The sequence below is a fragment of the Corvus cornix genome, chromosome 20, assembly GCF_000738735.6.
Source record: "Corvus cornix cornix isolate S_Up_H32 chromosome 20, ASM73873v5, whole genome shotgun sequence".
Taxonomy (NCBI): Eukaryota; Metazoa; Chordata; class Aves; order Passeriformes; family Corvidae; genus Corvus; species Corvus cornix.
The window spans coordinates 2,435,879-2,453,544 of NC_046349.1; the positions used below are offsets into that span (position 1 = coordinate 2,435,879).

The window sequence follows — 17,666 nt, forward strand, 5'->3', positions numbered from 1 at the left end:
GTGTGGGGCACCATGGGTGCGTGCACTCTCAATCCTCACTCACCTGGGACCTGCTACCAGCCCCCCAAGCTCTTTTCCCACTCCCTGTGGGTGCTGTTCCACCAGAAACATTCGAGTGTTTCTCCCCCAGTCCCTGGGTGCAGTCAGTAAAATCTGTGGCTGAAGGAGCAGTGGGTGCAGCTCCAGCCTGGGGACACCTCATCCACCCTGTGCTGGGTGGGTCTGACACGGTGTCACCCCTGGCTCCAGGGGGTGACAGCACAGGAGGGATTGTTGGGTTTTAGGGTGCTTGTTTTGCTCCAGCAGAAGCTTCCTGCTTTTGGGGTGCTGGGGGGGACCTGGCTGATGCCAGGAGCAACCAGCAGAGATGGGATCAGGGGCGCTCCTGGCTGGAGGAGAGGAGGAACAGCAGCTGCTGCTGCCAGCTCAGCTGGGCACTGCCAGATCCCAGCCCAGGGCAGGCTCGGGAGCCAAATCACAACTGCCCCTCCCAGGGCAGGGGGAGCAGAGCCTGTCCCTGTTCTCATGGGGACCCATCCTCCAAACGCCCAATTATTGACCTGATTCTCAAACCCCGCTGCTGCCCCTGGCCAAAGCCATGACTTGCTGTGATCACGGGGCAGCAGAAGTGGCTCCAGCCCCGTGCAGGGGCAGCTGCTGGGCCCAGGGCCACAATCCTGCCCCTGGGAATGACATCCAAGGGATCCCAGGATGTGCTGGAGCCACGGCAGGACGGTGGGCCATCAGTAAGGGACGAGCTGTGCCAGGGCACAACCAGGGGGGTTACAGAGGCCACCCGGGGCAGCCACAGAGGCAGAGCTGCAGCAGGCACTGGTTTGGGACTCCTGAGCTGCCTCCCCAGCTCCATGTGGGGTTCACTCCTCGGTTTTGGGTTTCTTCACCACCAGATTAATGTTTGCAGCAGCCTGGAGACCAAAATCCTCAGGTGAAGCCACAGCGTGTGCAGGGGGCATCCCCGGGGGCACAGGGCCGGCAGTGGCAGCCAGCTGTGCCAGCACATGGGGCTGCAGTGACAGCCAGCTGTGCCAGCACCCTGCAGGCTGCTCTGTGCTCTTATTAAAAAAACACTTATAAAAAGCTCAGGAAACAACACATTGAACTATAAACTCAAAGACATCCAACAGCACTGAAGCTAGGGCTGAACTCCAGCTCTGCCTGCACTGCTCCCAGGCTTTGCCCACAGCATCACCACCACAGGGGAGGCAATTTTTGTCCCTAAAAGTCCCCTGGCCAAGGCCAAAGCCACGGTGTGGCAGAGTTCCCCAAAAACCTCTGAGCACTGCTGAAAACCTCTGCCCCTTCCCAGAGAGAAGGGGGAGCTGGAGGATGAATATAGTCTTTTTATTGACTACTTTTGAGTAGAACAAACTAAATACATCTGTAACAGTTTGGGTTCCTTTATACAGGACATTAAATAAGTTATGCACAGGAATGAAGTAACAAATTTCTATTACAGAATTAAATGTCAAAAAAAAAAATAGAAACCTCAACCCAATGTCTTCCCACACCCCAAGTTCACATTTATCATTCCATGTTTAAAAAAAAAAAAAAACAACCCAACAACAACAAAAAAAAGAAGCAATCATTCTAATCATGACTGTTAGTATTTCATTCATTTACACCGGGGTTAATTTTAATACACGGCCATCAACGTCACATGAGAATTATGGAAGACAATCTATTTACAAGCAAGTCCTTCCAGCCCTGCCCTGCTTCCCCTTCCCACCCCACCTTGCCACTGTCACCAAGGACCCACAGCACGAGGAGGGGCTGCAGGTGAGGAGGGGACGTCACAAGCATGTGGGATTGACCTGAGGCTGCTCCAACTGTGTCCCTGTCCCCTTAGGGCAGGAAATCCCTTCCTAAGGCCCTGGGGTGAACATCCCTAGGACGGGCTGCTGCAGGTCAGGGTGGCTCCAGTGCCACCCCCACTGGGAGCTGCCTCAAGCTGGGCTCCAGCACCAATTCCTAGGGACACAGGGGACACATCCCCAGGGCCACTGGAGCTGTCTGCAACACCAGGAGACCTCGTGGCTTTTTAATAAAACCTTGCAGACAGGGAATCACCAGCTCTATTCCACAACAGCAGCTTCCCAAGGAGCCTTCCCAAGGGGCCAGGGCTGGAGCAGCAGGTCCCCTGCTCACTCCCAGCAGCGCCGTGACGACTCGTTACAGCTCTGTTATTCCAACTGAAAAAGTGATCAAAAATAATTTGGGAATTACTCACCTCACTGGGCTGCAGCCCAGCATCACACACACACAGTCAGGGAAACACAGCTCTGCTGAAGAGATGGATTTCTAGAGCTCCTGTGTGTGGCTGTGGGAGTTGGGAGCAGCTCCTGGAGGGCACGTCCCCCCCCGTCCCAGGGGCTGTGCCACTGCCACCCTCTGTGCCACAGCCCTGCTGCAGGGCTGTGCTGATCACAGCCTGCACTGCCCTGAGTCCCTGCAGTCCCTCCTTCCACAGCACAGCAGGGGCTCTGCTGTGGATGGATCTCCCCAGGCTGTGCCCGCAGCCCCACGGAACCTCGCTCCGAGCCGGTGTCTTTGGGACAATCTCTGAAGGTGGAGGCACAGCCCTGGGCACCTCTGGCTGCAGCACCGCAGGAACCCCCTGGGGCTGGGGTAAGGATGGACACAGGACACCCAGTGCTGCCTTTCTTTTACCACTTTGGCCAAGTGTGTGTGGAGAGCGCCGGCTGTAAATAACCCCTCGCACCAGTGAGGGTCCCTGGGCTCAAAAACAACAGCAGCAACTCCCAAACCAGCAGCTTCCAGGCAGTGAAAAAACCAAACACTTTCTGCACAGCAAAACAACAGCCCCCAGGTGGAAAGGGCACCTGCACCCAGCCCAGCTCTGCTCTGCACGTGTTCCCCCGCACAGGCCCCACCCAGGAAACACCAACTGTCTGTCTCACCACAGAGCAGGATGAAATCCAGGCCATCCAGCAGTACCTCCCTGCCACTGCCACTTGTCTTAGAGCAGACAAATCCTCTCCTCCCTCTCTGCAACCCTCAGCTGCCAGCCTGGAGGCAGAAGTGGGCTCAGCTTTTGCCATTGCACAGAGGATGAAATGCTCCTGCTGGGAAATTGGCTCTGGTCTGTTCACAGCAACAGCCAGCTAGGCACGGCCACCTGAGGCACAGCTGTCTGGGATGAATCAAAACCCGATGGATGTTATGGAGAAAAGGTGGCTGAAGGAGGCAGTGGTGGCTCTGACACCCTGGGGAGCGAGCCTGAGCATGCCACAAGGACAGGGCTCCCTGCTTGGGCACCACACTCTCAGCATCTCCAGCATGTGCCAGTGCCCTTCCCTGAATCCAGGTCCCCTGAGCAGGTGCCCAGTGTCCCCCAGGCCCTGACGACGCTCTGGTGTCCCCCTGAGAGGAGCAGAGAGATGCTGCAGGTGAGGCTCACCCCAGTTCACGAGCCATAAAGGAAAAGGAAGGACGAGAGGGCAAAGCTGGAGTGTCGGCGCTCCGAGGAGGCAGCATGATTGTGACAAATATGCCAAGTGATAACAGTTGCTGTGGGGCGTTTTTCAGCTTAAAAAAACCCAGGGAACTCATCCAGGGGAGTGAAGCAAACCCTCCCTCCTAGAGTCCGTTCGTGTCTATGGCTGTCACGGATGCCGGGGTGGAGGAGCGCGAGGTGGTCGCCGAGGTCTTCTCGAGGGCCGGGCTGGGGATGCCATCGAGGCTCTTGGCTGCTGCTGCCACCCGGCCCGTGGGCAGGGCCAGGGGCTTGCTCTGGCCGTGCAGGCCTTGCCCACAGATGCGGTGGTGCCTCTCCCAGTCCTTGTGCTGGCAGAAGGAGCCGCAGTACCGGGCGATGTTGCAGCCGCTGCACGTCTCGCTGGCCTTGCGGCCGCAGTTCCAGCAGCTCTGCAAGACCAAAGACACCGCGCTTGAAAGGGGTTTAGTTTTCCTAAGAGCTGCAGGATGGTGCTGACTCAGCTCTGGAGGGGACTGTTCATCCCCTCAGGCCCAGATTTGGGAATATTAAAATGAGCAATCCATTAATTCCTGCTCTTTCCCAGCTCTTTGCCAACGGTTCTAACCCCCACTGCTCTTTGCCCACAGCCGCTGTCACACTGCTCCAGGCACATCCTCTCCCCTAGACCCACCCGAATGAAGAGGAAACAGCAGGCATGGACTGAAAAACACGCTGCAGATGCTGCTATTGGGCCTTTTTATTTCCTGTTTTAAGCAGCTCTGTTTTGGTCTCGCTCCCAGCCAAGCACTCTCTGCGGGGATCACGGCGCGCTGCACAGACACCATTTGCTCCGCACCCTGCCTCGCTGCACAAGAGGTTGGAGTAGGCCAATTTGGAAAAGCAAATGCTCATTTGAAAGCCTCCCAGACAGGTGGAAGCACTGCCAGAGCCCGAGCTTCAATCTGGAAGCAGAGCAAAGCCCCTCTGGCCGCTGGGAGAGGTGTCAGCTGGTGGCTCCCGGCGTGCCACCGCTTCCCTCGGAGCGCGGGGCAAGGGGCCAGCGCCGGAGCGGCGGCTGCAGCTGCTCCGGGGAGGGGAAGGAGCGGCGGAGCAGCTTCCCTGCAGCTGGACCAGGGCGTAGCAAACACACACTGGGGAGGGCAAGCTCAGCTGTGGGAACACAGCCTCTGTCAGAGCTGGCCTTTGTGGGGACACGGCTGCTGTGAGTGCCAGCAAAGAGCTGTGGGAGCAGGGTGGTGGGAGATGCTGGCTGTACCAGGCAGCCCTGTTGTGGGGAAGGGCAGTCAGATTCCCACTGCCAGGCTCAGCACTGGAGCCACCAGCTCATGGTGATGGTTTATGGGCTGGCAGTGAAGCACCCGACTGGTTCACTTTGGAGTGAGCGGCTCCAGAGCCTGTGTGTCCCCAAGGCTCCTCCACCTTCCAGGGGAAGCAGGACTTGTGACCAAAAAGCCCCTACACCAAAGGCCGTGGTAGTTCTTGGAAAACTGGGTCACTGCTTCACAGCTGTTTACACTTCAAGTGTTTTTCAACTGTGTTGCAAAGGTTACAAGATGGGCCAGAACACAGGACAGCTTTTAGACAAGGGCTCTGGGGCTTGCACAGAGGGTGCTCAGCAGCTCCCAAGGTCCCAGAGTGCTCCTCAGCACAGCTGGAGGAGGAGGACACTCCTCTGCTATTCCCCTATGGAGAAATCACTACTTGCCTCATTCCTTCCATGGCTTCCTGAGCAGTTCCACCCACTCCCATCATGTGTTTATTGACTGGTGTGTTCAACCCTCAGCAATTTAATGGGGAATTGCAGTATGGACATCATTCTCTGGAATGACACCTAATTATTCCATGGTTCCAGCCATGGAACCTTCCTGAGGCCCAGTTGAGCTGAAACCCACCAGCAGGAGGGGATGGACCTGCTGCCCCCACATCCCAGCAGACATGAACAGCACGGTCCCATCAGATTTCTGCTCCACAGACACAAACCCTCTGCTCTTGCACGTGTAGAGAAGTTAAAACACGGAGTAAAGCCCACATGGATGGGATGTGGTAGTGCAGGAATGAACCATGTGACTCCCCTTACCCAAAATCCCAAAAGTTCTACCAAGTGAGCTTCCTGTTAAGCAACAGGGAGGGTAATTGATGACTGAAGAGTAGAAAGAGATTCTCTGAGACACCCATTCAGCACCTGTCACTGGCTATGACAAACCAAGAGCCATCCCTCCTTTTCCAACATGCAAGTGTGGTACAGACCACCAGGAATGTGCAAGAGCTTCTCCTGCAGCCCAGCTTCTGCCCTGCCCTATTTTCAAGCCCACAAACGGCAGTTCCTTTTCTGCAAACATCAAGTACCCCACCATAATTTCTGAGCTAAACTGCTGCATGCACCAGCATCCTTTTCTTTTTGCTTCTACACCTCTTTCAACCCCACAGAATCCCTGCTCATTACACTGGGTGCAGCTCAGGGTGCCCAGTGGTTGCACACACGTGTCCACAGACATTGTTTAGGGAGAACTCCCTGCCAGCAAAACCTAGAAAGGATGTTTTATGATGTTGGTGCATTGCTTTAGTTGTTGGTTGGAGAGAGACTTCCAAAAGGAAAATGTGTTGAACACTGGATGGAGTTTGGAGCACCCTGGTCTAGTGGAAGGTGTCCCTGCCCATGGCAGGGGCTTGGAATGAGATGATCTTTGAGGTCTCTTCCAACCCAACCCATTGTGTGAGATCTATGATTCTATGAAAGGGGGTGGGGGACCTGCAGGCTTGACCGGGAGACTCTGTGAGCCTTGGAAAGCCCTTTCCCAGGTTGTCCCCTGGCACCTCACCTCGGTGGACTCCTCCTGCTCGTTTATGACGAGGAAGGCATCCTCGGTGGCCTGGCGCTTGGCATCAGCGATGGTCTGCTCCATGCGCGCCCGCTCCGACGCGATCATCTCGAACGCCTTCTGCTCCGCCTCGGCCACCGCCTTCTGCACCTCCGACATGGCCTGGCGCTTCACCTCGTTCACAGCTTCTTCTGGAAGGAAAGAGCAGCCTCACCCACCCGTCCTGGGAGCAGGGGGAGCCTTCCACAGAAACACAGTTCCAGCAGCGCGTTCCCAGAACCAGCACCCCGACCACTCCCGGGAGTGCCGAGGCCGGGCTCAGTCCCACGGGATCCCCGCTGGCATCACAGAGGAGCGGAGCCCTTTGGAAAAGGCAGGGTGGGGATGTTGGCAGCCAGATGTGCACATCCTAGGGTGTTCCTGCAGCTGGGCTCCTGCTGTTTCTGCACAGCAAATCCGCAGCATCTGTGTTTACCCCGAGCGATCCGGCAGGAGCCCGGCCGGGGTCACCGCAAACACTCACCGGCTTTCTTCCAAATCTCCTCAGTGACGTAACCCGTCCCCGACCTGCTGCTGAACTCCCGCAGGGAATCTGCTGGAATAAGGGACACAGGGAAAGGTTGGCAAAGCCTCATCCCACTCAGCTGCCGCTCATGTGCCCAGTGGTACCTCAGGAGGTCACGGGGCAGGGAAGGATTGACCAGCTAAAACTCAAAGCAGAGGATCCCTATGGCTAAAGCCATTCCTCAAACACTCAGATGATAAATGACAACATTCAATTAGCACCTTGCATAATTTATGACACTGTATAACCTATCTCCTGGTACTCTAAAGCAACAGGCAATGCTTATAGATGTATGTTATCCAACTCCTGCACTGTCCAGAGGCTGTGAGCATCAATCTGTAGACCAGCAGTTTACATTAAGCACAGCACTTCCCAGTCCCAGGGCAATTCAAAGGCTTGAACAGAACAAACTGTCCTCCCAGACACCTGGAGGTGCTGCTTGATGCTTAACTGCACCTTCTCACAGGAGCAACAGAGATGAAAATTATCCCTAGGTCCCACAAGGGGAGAAAGCAACAGCGTTCCAAAGTTATATAACATTTTTTAATTACATCACCTTTAACAACATGGGGCTGGAAGTGTATTAGTCATGATATATTAAATATAGAAGGGCTAAAAGCTGGCTGTGCCCCCCAGACCATCACACATACACCCACTGCTCCTCAGGCTTTGTGGCAACTGGAGCCAGGGGCACTTGGATTCCTTGCAGGAGGATTCCCTCTATATTTTGTTTACAAACAAGTAGAATATACATCAAATTGACATTTTTTCTTGCTAGAAGAAATCCATTTTTATTACTGAATAATCGGAGGGTTTTTTTTCCCCAGAACTTGATTTGCAGCAGATTTGTTTGGATGGAAATCAGAATTGCATTTAAATAAATCAGCATTTTAGACTTGTTTTTTGTATGGGGTCAAACCCTTGCGTACTGGAGGGGGAAACTATAGTCTGCTTTGATAAAGTTGACTCATGATACAAAAAACAGAATTAGTAACACAGGTAGCTATTACACTCACAAAAGCCTTTGGTATTTTTAAAATAAATAGACCTTGACATTTAAAATCCTTCAGGCAAGAGGGACTGGAAGGGGGAGAGTGGTGGAGACAAACACCTCTCTCCTGCCTTTTCACCCCCAGATTTATCAACTTCGGGCAGCAGTGACAAGGAAGAGGCTCTTCCACCATGAGCAAAGGTGCCTTTAGCTATTGCCAACAGCTGCTTCCCTGCATTCCCTCTCTTCAAAGCCTCGAGAAAAACACTTAAGCAGCGCCCAACCAAACTTATCCCACAGCTGGCATAATTAATCCTCTCTCTCTGCCTGGCAGAGCCGTGGCAGGCAGCCCCCTCCTCACCGCTGCCCACGGAGTCGGCGCTGGCGGGGCTGTGCTGGCGGCTGAGCAGCTCCGCGCCCGCCTTGCGCGGCTCGGCCGTCTCGGAGCAGCGCCGCTTCCAGTAGTTGAGCTCCTCCCTGTCGGCCTCCTGGCAGCGCCGCAGCACCGCCATGGAGCGCCGCGTCTTCTCCACCATCTCCATGATGCAGTTCAGGGCCTGCGGGAGGAAATGGTCCTCAGTCAGCCCGGATTTCACCGTGGAGGGACCGTCCCAGGGTGATTTCGCAGGATTTGGGATGGTGCCATGGCCCAAGGTGGGGGTCACACACAAGAGGTGGCTAAATGCCTCCAGGCCATGCTCCTAAAAGTGGAGAGGAAAACCCCACCACTTTCCTATGGGATTAGGGTTGGTTATGATCCTGGTGCCAGCGCTCCACAGTCACAGCCTCACTCCAAATATTCAGCTACAGGGCCTTTGCTCCACCCGAACCCCATCCCCTCCAAAAACCCATTAGCTTTAGACCATGAGGTCCCTCTGCATTTATGATCAAAGCCGAATTTTAATCCCATCTCTTGGAAGGAAACAGCAGTGAAGTGCCTGGATGAGCTGCCTCGCTCAGAAGGAAAAAGCTCAGCATAAAATCTGCCAGAAGCACCAGGTCTTGCTGTTGGTGCCTTTTTTGGTCCATAAAAGGCTGGCACCTCAGGAAAAAAAAACCAAACTTAAAATACAGTAATGATAGGTTTACTAATTTTCTGAGTCCATATCCTGACTGCACTAGCACATCTGTGCACTTGTGCTGGCCAGGGCTGCGGCAGAAAATACCCCCGTGGGGATAAAGCTGGGTTTGCTTGCTCAGCCAGCCATGGCAGCACCTGGCCACATGCTCTGCAGGAGAAGCTCCCCAACTCCAGACACTTCATCCACACCGATTTTAGTTTCCACTGGCCATGGGCAGAGGAAACCTGCCAGGAAAATGCTACAGCTCCTCTCAGCCCTCCCCACCATCCACCTGCTTGTTCCTCCACCAGCCACCAGGAGAGCCTGGATACGGTACCAACAACAAGGAAATCACCAACTGGAGCTGGTGGAACACTGGGTTGCTGCTTCCCACAGAGCTTCCCACACACCCTGCCATTCCTTACGTGATCAAGATGCTTCCACTCATCCGCCCACTCCCTCTCTGTTAGGCGGTGATCCACCAGCTCGTCCTGGTAGCCTCCATTCAATCCTGCAACAAGCCACGGCCACAGAGGGATTAGATGGACCAATGGAGAGAGAAGCAGCCCCAAAGCAAGAATAAAGAGCTTTTTTCCAGCTCCACATAGCTCGGATTTTAAAACACATCTCAAGGTGGCAGCTCTACAGGGGCAACTCCACGCTGGTGCTTTTTTATCCCTGTCTGGGAAGTGCTACAATCCACTTGTGGCTCCAGCTCTGACCTGCTTGTGGAGCTGGTTCTACTGTTATAAACTCACAGCAGCTCAGAGCCTGTGATTCACGCTGTCCTGTTGGAAACGCATCATGCACCTCCCACACATCCCTTGGAGAAACAGGGCAGGGGGTCAATCTCTACTCTCCTGCTTTGGAGATCTTGGAAAAGTTAATTTCTATTTCCCTGCCCTCTCTTCCTGCCTGCTGGGTTGGCTACACTCAATTCACACATCAAGTCCTTCCTCCTCATCCTCAGTGACTCCAGCCTTCACACAGGGAAATACAAACTCTCAATCTTCCACTTTGTCACTTCCCACGGGCAGTTGTTTCCTCTGAACTCCCTGCAAAGACTCTGCTGTGAGGACATGCCCAGCATCCCACATCTCTGGGTACAAGTGGCCAAGTAGAGACCAACACCAAAGCTCAACCCTCCAGGCTTTCTCACCAAGCCCGCCGTGCCTGTCCCGGATCTCTCTGTGCTCCAACATCTTGCTGGGGTCCCTGTAGAGGTGGGAGGTGGCAATATCTTCCAAGGTGTAGTGCTGGAGGGGCGGTGGGGTGGGGTGGAACTGCCCGCTGGGGTTCATCAGGGGGATGGTGAGGGCAGGGCTGTGCCGGGGCGCGGGGCTGATGGTGCAAACCCTCTTGGCCGGAGGCTCTGTTGGCAGCGGCTCCCTCTCAAAGCTGCTGTCTTCCCTCCTGCAACCACACCAGCAGAGACAGGCATTCCTTAGCATCCCATAAACGTACTCAACGATGCAGATTTGGAATCAGCAGGGTTTGGGCAGCAGTGATTTTACCAGGGGTAAATGCAGAGCTCAAACAAATGCGCTCAATTTGTGAGGCGATGCACAAAGTGACCCTGTCAAAGAAAAGGGTTCAGGATGCCTGAGTGTTGTGATTCATCTCTCTGAGCATGACCAAATTAAAATTTCACAGTTTTTATAAATTTGAGGCATGCTCCACATAATTGCATAACAACTTTTATCTTGGAATAAAACGTGGTGAAAATGAAGCACATCCTTCCCAGCCCTGCCAATGCCTCCGTTCATTGCCTTGGAGGTGGGAAACTGCTCAGCTCTCTGGCTCAGGCTTTTCAGTGCTACCCAAAAGTCCCTCTGGGACAGAACCTGCCTGAAAGAGGAACCCAACCTGAATTCACAGTGCAGCAGGAGCAGTCATTGCAGTCTTAGAACAGCCAGAACAGTTGTTGGGAGGGATAAGATCCTGGATGCTGCTTAAAGCTTTGTCAGCAGCAAAGATAAAACAAAAGTCACGACTTCAACAACTGAGCAGAGTGACAAAAGCTGGTTTTCACCTGTCTGGACTGTGCCTCTTGCCGTTGCCATTGACCTCGATGAGCAGCTCGGAGGAGTCAGCGGGAGATGTGGTGTTGGTGTTGAGCAGGATGTGCTCGTGCTGTGCCAGGTACTGGGAGGGCGTTTGCTTGGCAGCACGGGCACAGTGCAGCAGCTCCCGCTGCAGCAGTGGGAGGTTGGCCTGGAAAACAAGCACAGGGCTGGATTACAGCAGGGCAGGGGTTTCCAGCTGTTCCAAAAGGTTTGGTCTTCATTAATACCCCAGAGCAATAACACCTGTGGCCCATGACCCCCGCTCAGGATCCTCCAGCTCCTGGTATCTGCACTGTCAGATTTACCTGTATTTTCCCAGGAGCCTGATGGTGGTGGACCCAAAATCCAAGTGTTACAGGAAGCACTGTGTGCTTCCAGCATCTAGTTACCCAGAGAAATTGTGGAATCCCCATCCCTGGAAGTGCTCAAGGCCAGCTTGGACACGGCTTGGAGCAACCTGGTCTAGTGGAAGGTGTCCCTACCCATGGCAGGGGGTTGGAATGAGATGAGCTTTAAGATCCCTTCCAACCCAAACCATTCTGAGATTCTGTGATTTAACCATCCCAGACAGACTCTGTGTGCCAGCACTTCAAACATTCTAGATCTGAACATTTGCAAATAAGATTATAGGCTCAGAAGCTGCCACATGGAGCTTGGTTTGCCTCCTTTATCTCCAGCACACAAGCAGACATATGTGGCACACGGCACAACGTCAGCCAGTCCCACACGGCCACCGCTACGCTCTCTGCAGTCTGTCTTGGACTCCAGCAGAATTGCTGTGGTGCTTGCAAGGAGAGCTTTCCCAGCAATGTCACACTGCCAAGAGGCACAGGCAGGCACACAGAGTGTCAGCAAGCCCCAGCAGCTCCCCGTCACCTTCAGGAAGGGGATCACAAATGGCCGGAGCGGGAAGTTGGTCGCCTCTTGCAGCTTGCAGTGAAATTCCTCGATTGTCACCGTTGAGTTCTGAGAAAAGAAATTAAGAAATGGAATGGCAATTTGTTCTTATTTTTAGACATGTGGGAAATGGCTCCAAACGAACAGAACTGGGAGGGAGACAGCATCTGCCACTCCAGGACTGACAGTGTTTGCATTGGATCCTGCTGAATGCAGCCAGGAAGGCTCAGGCCAGCAGGGTAGGAATGCTGCACTAGGGGAGGGGTGGGAACTGCCTGGCCCAGCACCCTCCCAGCTCCAGGGTGGGAGGCAGAGGCTGACTCCAGGGCAGCAGGACCCAGCTGGCATCTACTGCATGCTGGGGCAGGCTGTGGAGAGTCAGACTTCAACCCCAGCTGCTCAGAACTGCACACCTTCCTCTCCTTCCTCCCTTTCAATTCTCCTCATCTAACCTATCCGTGGAGTCTCATCAGCCTTCTGCTCACCATGGTCCTCTCCTGGTCCAGCCCTGCATCCCCTGGGGCTGCTCAGGCTCGGGAACCCCAGCACAGGTAGCATTTGATAACCTGCACGTACAAAACTCATCTCTTGCAGCAATTACCACAAGCCAGGCTGAGAATGACAGGCAGAGGGACCTGGACAACTTCTCATTCCCTCCCCAAAAGGGTAAGCTAAGGTACCACCCTACATCCATGCAATTAAATATGCTATAGAAAAGCAGCAGCAGCACTTTGCATTGAGTCCTTGAGCCCTGGGAGTGACCCTGAGGACATGGACAGACTCAGGTTTGCTGCCAACCTTGGAAGCAGAAATGCTCCAGGCTGCTGCAGTCTAGCTCCCTTCAGTGCCTGCTGAGCCTCAAAAGAAATGTGCCAAAAAGCAGAGATCAGTGCAGGAGCCCCACTGGGTGCCCCACGGGACCACAGTTGGCCAGGGCTCCAGGGCCTCAGTCCAAAGTCACAGAATGGTTTGGGTTGGAGGGACCTTAAAGCCCATCCAGTGCCACCCCCTGCCATGGGCAGGGACGCCTTCCACTGTCCCAGGCTGCTCCAAGCCCCATTCAACCTGGCCTTGGACACTGCCAGGGATCCAGGGGCAGCCCCAGCTTCTCTGGGCACCCTGTGCCAGGGCCTCCCCACCCTCACAGGGAAGGATTTCTTCCTAATATGCAATCCAAACCTCCTCTTTCTCAGTTTAAAGCCATTCCCTCTTGTCCTGTCACTCCATGCCTTTGTAAAGCATGTGGAGTATCATGTCTAATGCACTGGACAGCATTTCTCCCAGTTATTCTGTGTAACTGCAAACACTGGGTACAATTCTGCAGCAAGACCCGTCCATTTGGGTTTGAAGGGTGTTCTCATGGCAGGGGTTAGGAATGAGATGATCTTTAAGGTCCCTTCCAAATCAAACCATTCTGTGATTCTGTGATTTACAGAAAAGCTTTGCCCAATTCCTTCCAGGTTTCTTTAAGTTTAGCTGCACACAAACTCGTGCCTAAGCCACTGGACCAACAGCTTTTTGAAACACACCAAAGGCACGGAAAAAGAAGTCACTGAGTTGCCCATGAAGCACAAACATAACAGAGCCTTGCTCAGCTACCAGCTCTGCTTGCAAAGACACAGACAGACAACACTGTGTGTCAGGACCTGGGAAAAGCCAGGCAGCCCGGGATGGTGCAGGACTTACCACCAGTGCCAGGACAAGGGTCCGGACCTTCTCCCCGATCTCCGGTGAAATGTCATTCCCAAACTGCTGCAGGGTGGTGAGGAAGCGCTTCAGCTTGCTGAGCTGCCGGGCTCCACATGTGGCTGGGAGCTGCTGGTTGGTCAGTGAGGAGGAGGAGGACGAGGAAGGGCCGTTGCTGAATCTCTGGGGTGGGGATGGGGCCCCGTTCAGCGTCGGGGGGGAATGGTTTATTCCGTTGGGCACTGCAAAGGGGAGACAGAAGCGATGCTGAGCACCACATGGGCACATCCCTGTGGTCTGGTGCTTGAGTGGGTCCATCCTCCAGCCAGGAGGCTGCTGCTGCTGAGGGGCAGCTCAGGTGGCTCCACCTCGCCTGAGGAGGGCCGACAGATCCTGTCCTGCGCCTGCCATCCCTCCCTGGGGATTTACAGGGAGTTTCGCAAACACAGTTGTTTTTTCCAGCCTGGTCCCATCTGCAACTTTGCCTCCTGTCAGTGGTGAGCATGTCAAAACAGACTGAAGGGCTGGAAGTTTGGGAACTCGGCAAGGGATTAGGATAAATTGTTGACATCCCCACGCTGTGGTTGCACAATGTCGAGCCTTGTCTGATGAGCAGCTGTGCACTGGGGGCCCAGCTTGGTATAAACCCAGAATTTCGGACTGAAAAGCACACAACTGGAAATAAGAGTCAGAGCTGATCCACTGGGTTTATCCTTAAAAACCCAGTCCTGAATCCCTTATGGTTTAAAGTGCTGACAAGGGGGCCACAAGGTATAAAAACCATTTCAAATGATGGTGTTCAGAGAAGCCCTGAAACCACCTAGCAGAGCTGCCCCTTGCCTGTGGGAGGAGCAGAAACTTGCGAAAAAAGATGCCAAAATTTCTGCTGCAGCTTCATGAGGATCATACCGAATCCTGATGAATCCAGTGAGGGGTTTTTCAGAGAAGACAGGAGGTACATGAACAGTTAAACCACTCTGGGGCGTGCCAGGGTCGGAGGCTGGAAAGGCTCCACACACCTGGACCTTCGTGGTGAGCACAGGAGGGAAACTTAACCAGAGTCAGTTAAGATGCAAGGAAAGATAAGGCTACAAGAGACCATCAAAGGTGGTTCCTGCTAACCAGGAGGTGAAAGCCCTCACAGACAGACAGAAGATGAGATGAAGGTGAAGGCCAGCACTGAGAGGATGAAGGTGCAAAGCCAATGTGAGCTCATGCCTTTTGTTATGGAACAAAGCAACCTGAAAAACTCCTGTCCCCACTCCCAAAGCAGCAAAGCAACAGGGACGGCAGGATGTACCCACAGGTACAGCTCCACACAGCACACCAGAGCTGTGTGAAAGGCAAGGCCTCTGGTAATTACTCATAAAGGCATTTATTTCACTATAAAAGGGTTATAAATAGGGGCGAAGCTGCCAAGAGAAGCTCCTCTCAAAGAGCAAAGGCTGTGCAGCTCCGTGCTCTCCGGCAGCCACAACTGAGGCGCTTTCCCCCTTCTCTATTTCACTTCCTCTTATTCTTTCAGATGAAAGCCTGGGAGAGCAAGGGGCTCTATTTATACCTCAGGACAAAGAGGGGCTGTGAGACACCCCTGGGGCTGAGGAGGACGCTCGGGAAAGGCTGCCAAGCAGGGAGCAGAGGATGCTGGTGGACAGGGGGATGCCACGGAAGCGGAGCGGGGTCGGGTGGGGGCTGCCGTTAGACACGGCCCCGTAACCGCGCTCTGTGTTTTTGGGCTCACCCCTCCTGACCCTCTGCCAACGGCACCACCGCAGGGCGGCTGGCAGTTATCTGATCCTGCACGTCACCAGGATCTGCTCCACCACAGACCACACAGCCGGGCCGGCACCTCGACTTCCAGGTGAGAGCACAGCGCTGGAGCAAGTCAGGCAGTGTACCAAGACCAGGGGGATTGCCAGTTTGGGGGCAGCAGGATGATAAAATTCCTGGGAACAAAGTCATCATCTAAGGCTACTCTTAAATTCTGCCTTAGGTCCTACATAGTCAAAGATTTCGCTGCTTCTCCAACCCTGGGTTAGTGATCCATAGGCAGGCATGGCTTTGTTCCAACTGCTCCAGCTCAGCTGCCCAAGCCATGGCCTTTCACAGGGCAGGTCACACACCCACTGAGTGACCAAGGGCCTCTGGTGCAACTGAGAAAGGAAAAGGCAAGAATGAACTTCACCACAGGTCGCATCTCTCATCTGTCTTGGAAAGAGGCAATTAAGTCATCTGCAATCAGCAGATTCAGACTTCTTGGCCCTTAACAGCATGCCAAGCATCCTCATTGGAAAAATTAATTTCTGTCACTTTGCTAATGGTCTTTTTCTGCCTGAGCAAAAGGAGAGCCATTAAAAACGCCTGAGCACATAAAGATGGGGACAATGTGTCTGGCGGGATAACCCGGTGATTAGTGCTGCTGCCAGCACCACGCAGCACATCAGAGTGTGTCCTCCAGGAGCTAGAAATCTCCGAATCCCACTGCCAGCATGGAACTCTGAGATAGCCCAGGCACTGTTATGGACAGCACAGCAACACAGAACCAGCTAGGGAACACTCTGTGCAGGGAAAAGGGGTGAGGAGAGCATGGAAAATATGTACATGCCATGTGTGGGGGTCAGATAACTCCATGCCCAACAAAGTAAAGCAGCTTTGCTCCGGAACAATGCCTTTAAAAAGACATTAAATAGCTTAAATGTTGGCTAAAGAAGGAAAGAAAAAGACCCTTTCTAGGCTGTAAGAAAAGGCTGAAGGTCCTTTCCATCCATGCAGTCACCTCTGAGCAACGCTCAGCTGGAAGAAGTGGGTGCAAGGCTGTGCTACAGCTGGGCAGGATCAAGACTGACTGAGGCTTAATAGGAAAGATTATAAAGAGAAGCTGGAGAGAAGAGAATCTGGATGGACAGCAAGGAATTTTCAAGGCTGGGAAATTAAAAAAAAAAGAAAAACTTTCTAATCTCAGCCGCAGGAATGCTGTCTGCAAAGTGAGATACAGCAGAGTGGGAATTAACTCCTCCAAAAGATAGAGCGGAAAGCCCAGCTCTTGCCTTGCTTGAAGCTGGCCTGATAAAAGATTCAATTTCTTAAGGAGTTTAGGGTGGAAATCAAGGCTGCACCTGCAAAGGGAAGGACTCAAGGCAGCACCAGGAGCAAGGTAGGAGCAGGCAGGGGGGATTACACAGCCTGTTCTATGTCCTGCACGCATTAGAGAACTGCAGGAAAGCCCCAGGCCCCCCTCCCTCACAGCCAGGCAGCACCACCCGCCATGCCCTGGCTGAGACAGCCCTGGTGAGTTCTCTGAGCAGAGCCTTCCCTCCTGGCTAGAGCTGGTCCCAGGAAAAGCAGCACTACTGGGCTCTTACGTGCAGTCGGAGTGAAGGACACGGGCCGGGGGCCGCCGGGGTTGACGGGGGGCAGCGGTGGCATGTTGGGAGGAGAGGACCTGGACTGTATCTTCACTTCCACGGGCGATCCGGGCATCACTGGAACCCTCTTCTCACCAGCAACTGTACCAAGAGAAGGTGGCAAGGCTCAGTGACAGTCACTGACACACATTTCCCGCCCAGCACGCCAGGAACAGTTGTGAGGGTGAAGATAAGAGCTGGGGGAAGTCACGCAAGGCTCCCACGCCGCTCTGCACGGCCCCGAGCTGGGGACAGGCACGCAGGGTCATGCTCGTGGTGTCTGTGCTCACCACCCCAGCCTCCTGACTCTATCTCCTCACCCCTCATGCCTGAAGATGCTGTTCAAAGTATTTCTCTCAGTTTCCTTTGTCCCCATTTCAGATCTCTCTGATACTCCCCAGATGTGCCCACACACACCTTGCTGAGCCTTTCCAGAGGAATCACAGCCTCTGGAAGCCATGCAAAGGGGAACCTGGATTTGTGCTGTGCCAGACGTGACTGGAATGGTGGGCCTGGGGCTGCAGAGATGAGTTGATATCAGCTACTCACAGCCCCTCTCCTGTGTGCAGTCTCTACTGTCTAATCTACCACCAGCTCAAACTGCAGCTTCCTTCCCAGCTCAGGGGAAGTGTGACCACACTCCCAGCTCCAGTGGCTGGGATCAGATTCACAAGACAAAAAAGAGGAGACGTGCTCATG

At 54.0% G+C, this 17,666-nt stretch overlaps 1 protein-coding gene across 6 annotated transcripts in view; it reads right to left on the reverse strand.

Moving 5' to 3' along the window:
• Positions 1–1,341: 1,341 nt before the first annotated feature.
• CBFA2T2 (CBFA2/RUNX1 partner transcriptional co-repressor 2) overlaps positions 1,342–17,666 on the reverse strand; it is a 58,476-nt gene continuing 42,151 nt past the window's right edge. For 3 of the 6 annotated variants that reach the window (XM_039563360.1, XM_039563365.1, XM_039563364.1), the window contains exons 2-11: positions 16,926–17,069; positions 13,564–13,805; positions 11,857–11,946; positions 10,947–11,128; positions 10,074–10,327; positions 9,340–9,425; positions 8,215–8,410; positions 6,821–6,892; positions 6,298–6,488; positions 1,342–3,906 (exon numbers count right to left, since the gene is read on the reverse strand). In XM_039563360.1, the coding sequence (XP_039419294.1) occupies positions 3,619–3,906; positions 6,298–6,488; positions 6,821–6,892; positions 8,215–8,410; positions 9,340–9,425; positions 10,074–10,327; positions 10,947–11,128; positions 11,857–11,946; positions 13,564–13,805; positions 16,926–17,069 (1,745 nt within the window). In that variant the 3' untranslated portion in view covers positions 1,342–3,618. The remainder of the gene's footprint in view (positions 3,907–6,297; positions 6,489–6,820; positions 6,893–8,214; positions 8,411–9,339; positions 9,426–10,073; positions 10,328–10,946; positions 11,129–11,856; positions 11,947–13,563; positions 13,806–16,925; positions 17,070–17,666) is intronic. The other 3 variants (XM_039563363.1, XM_039563361.1, XM_039563362.1) reach the window with 3 other exon arrangements.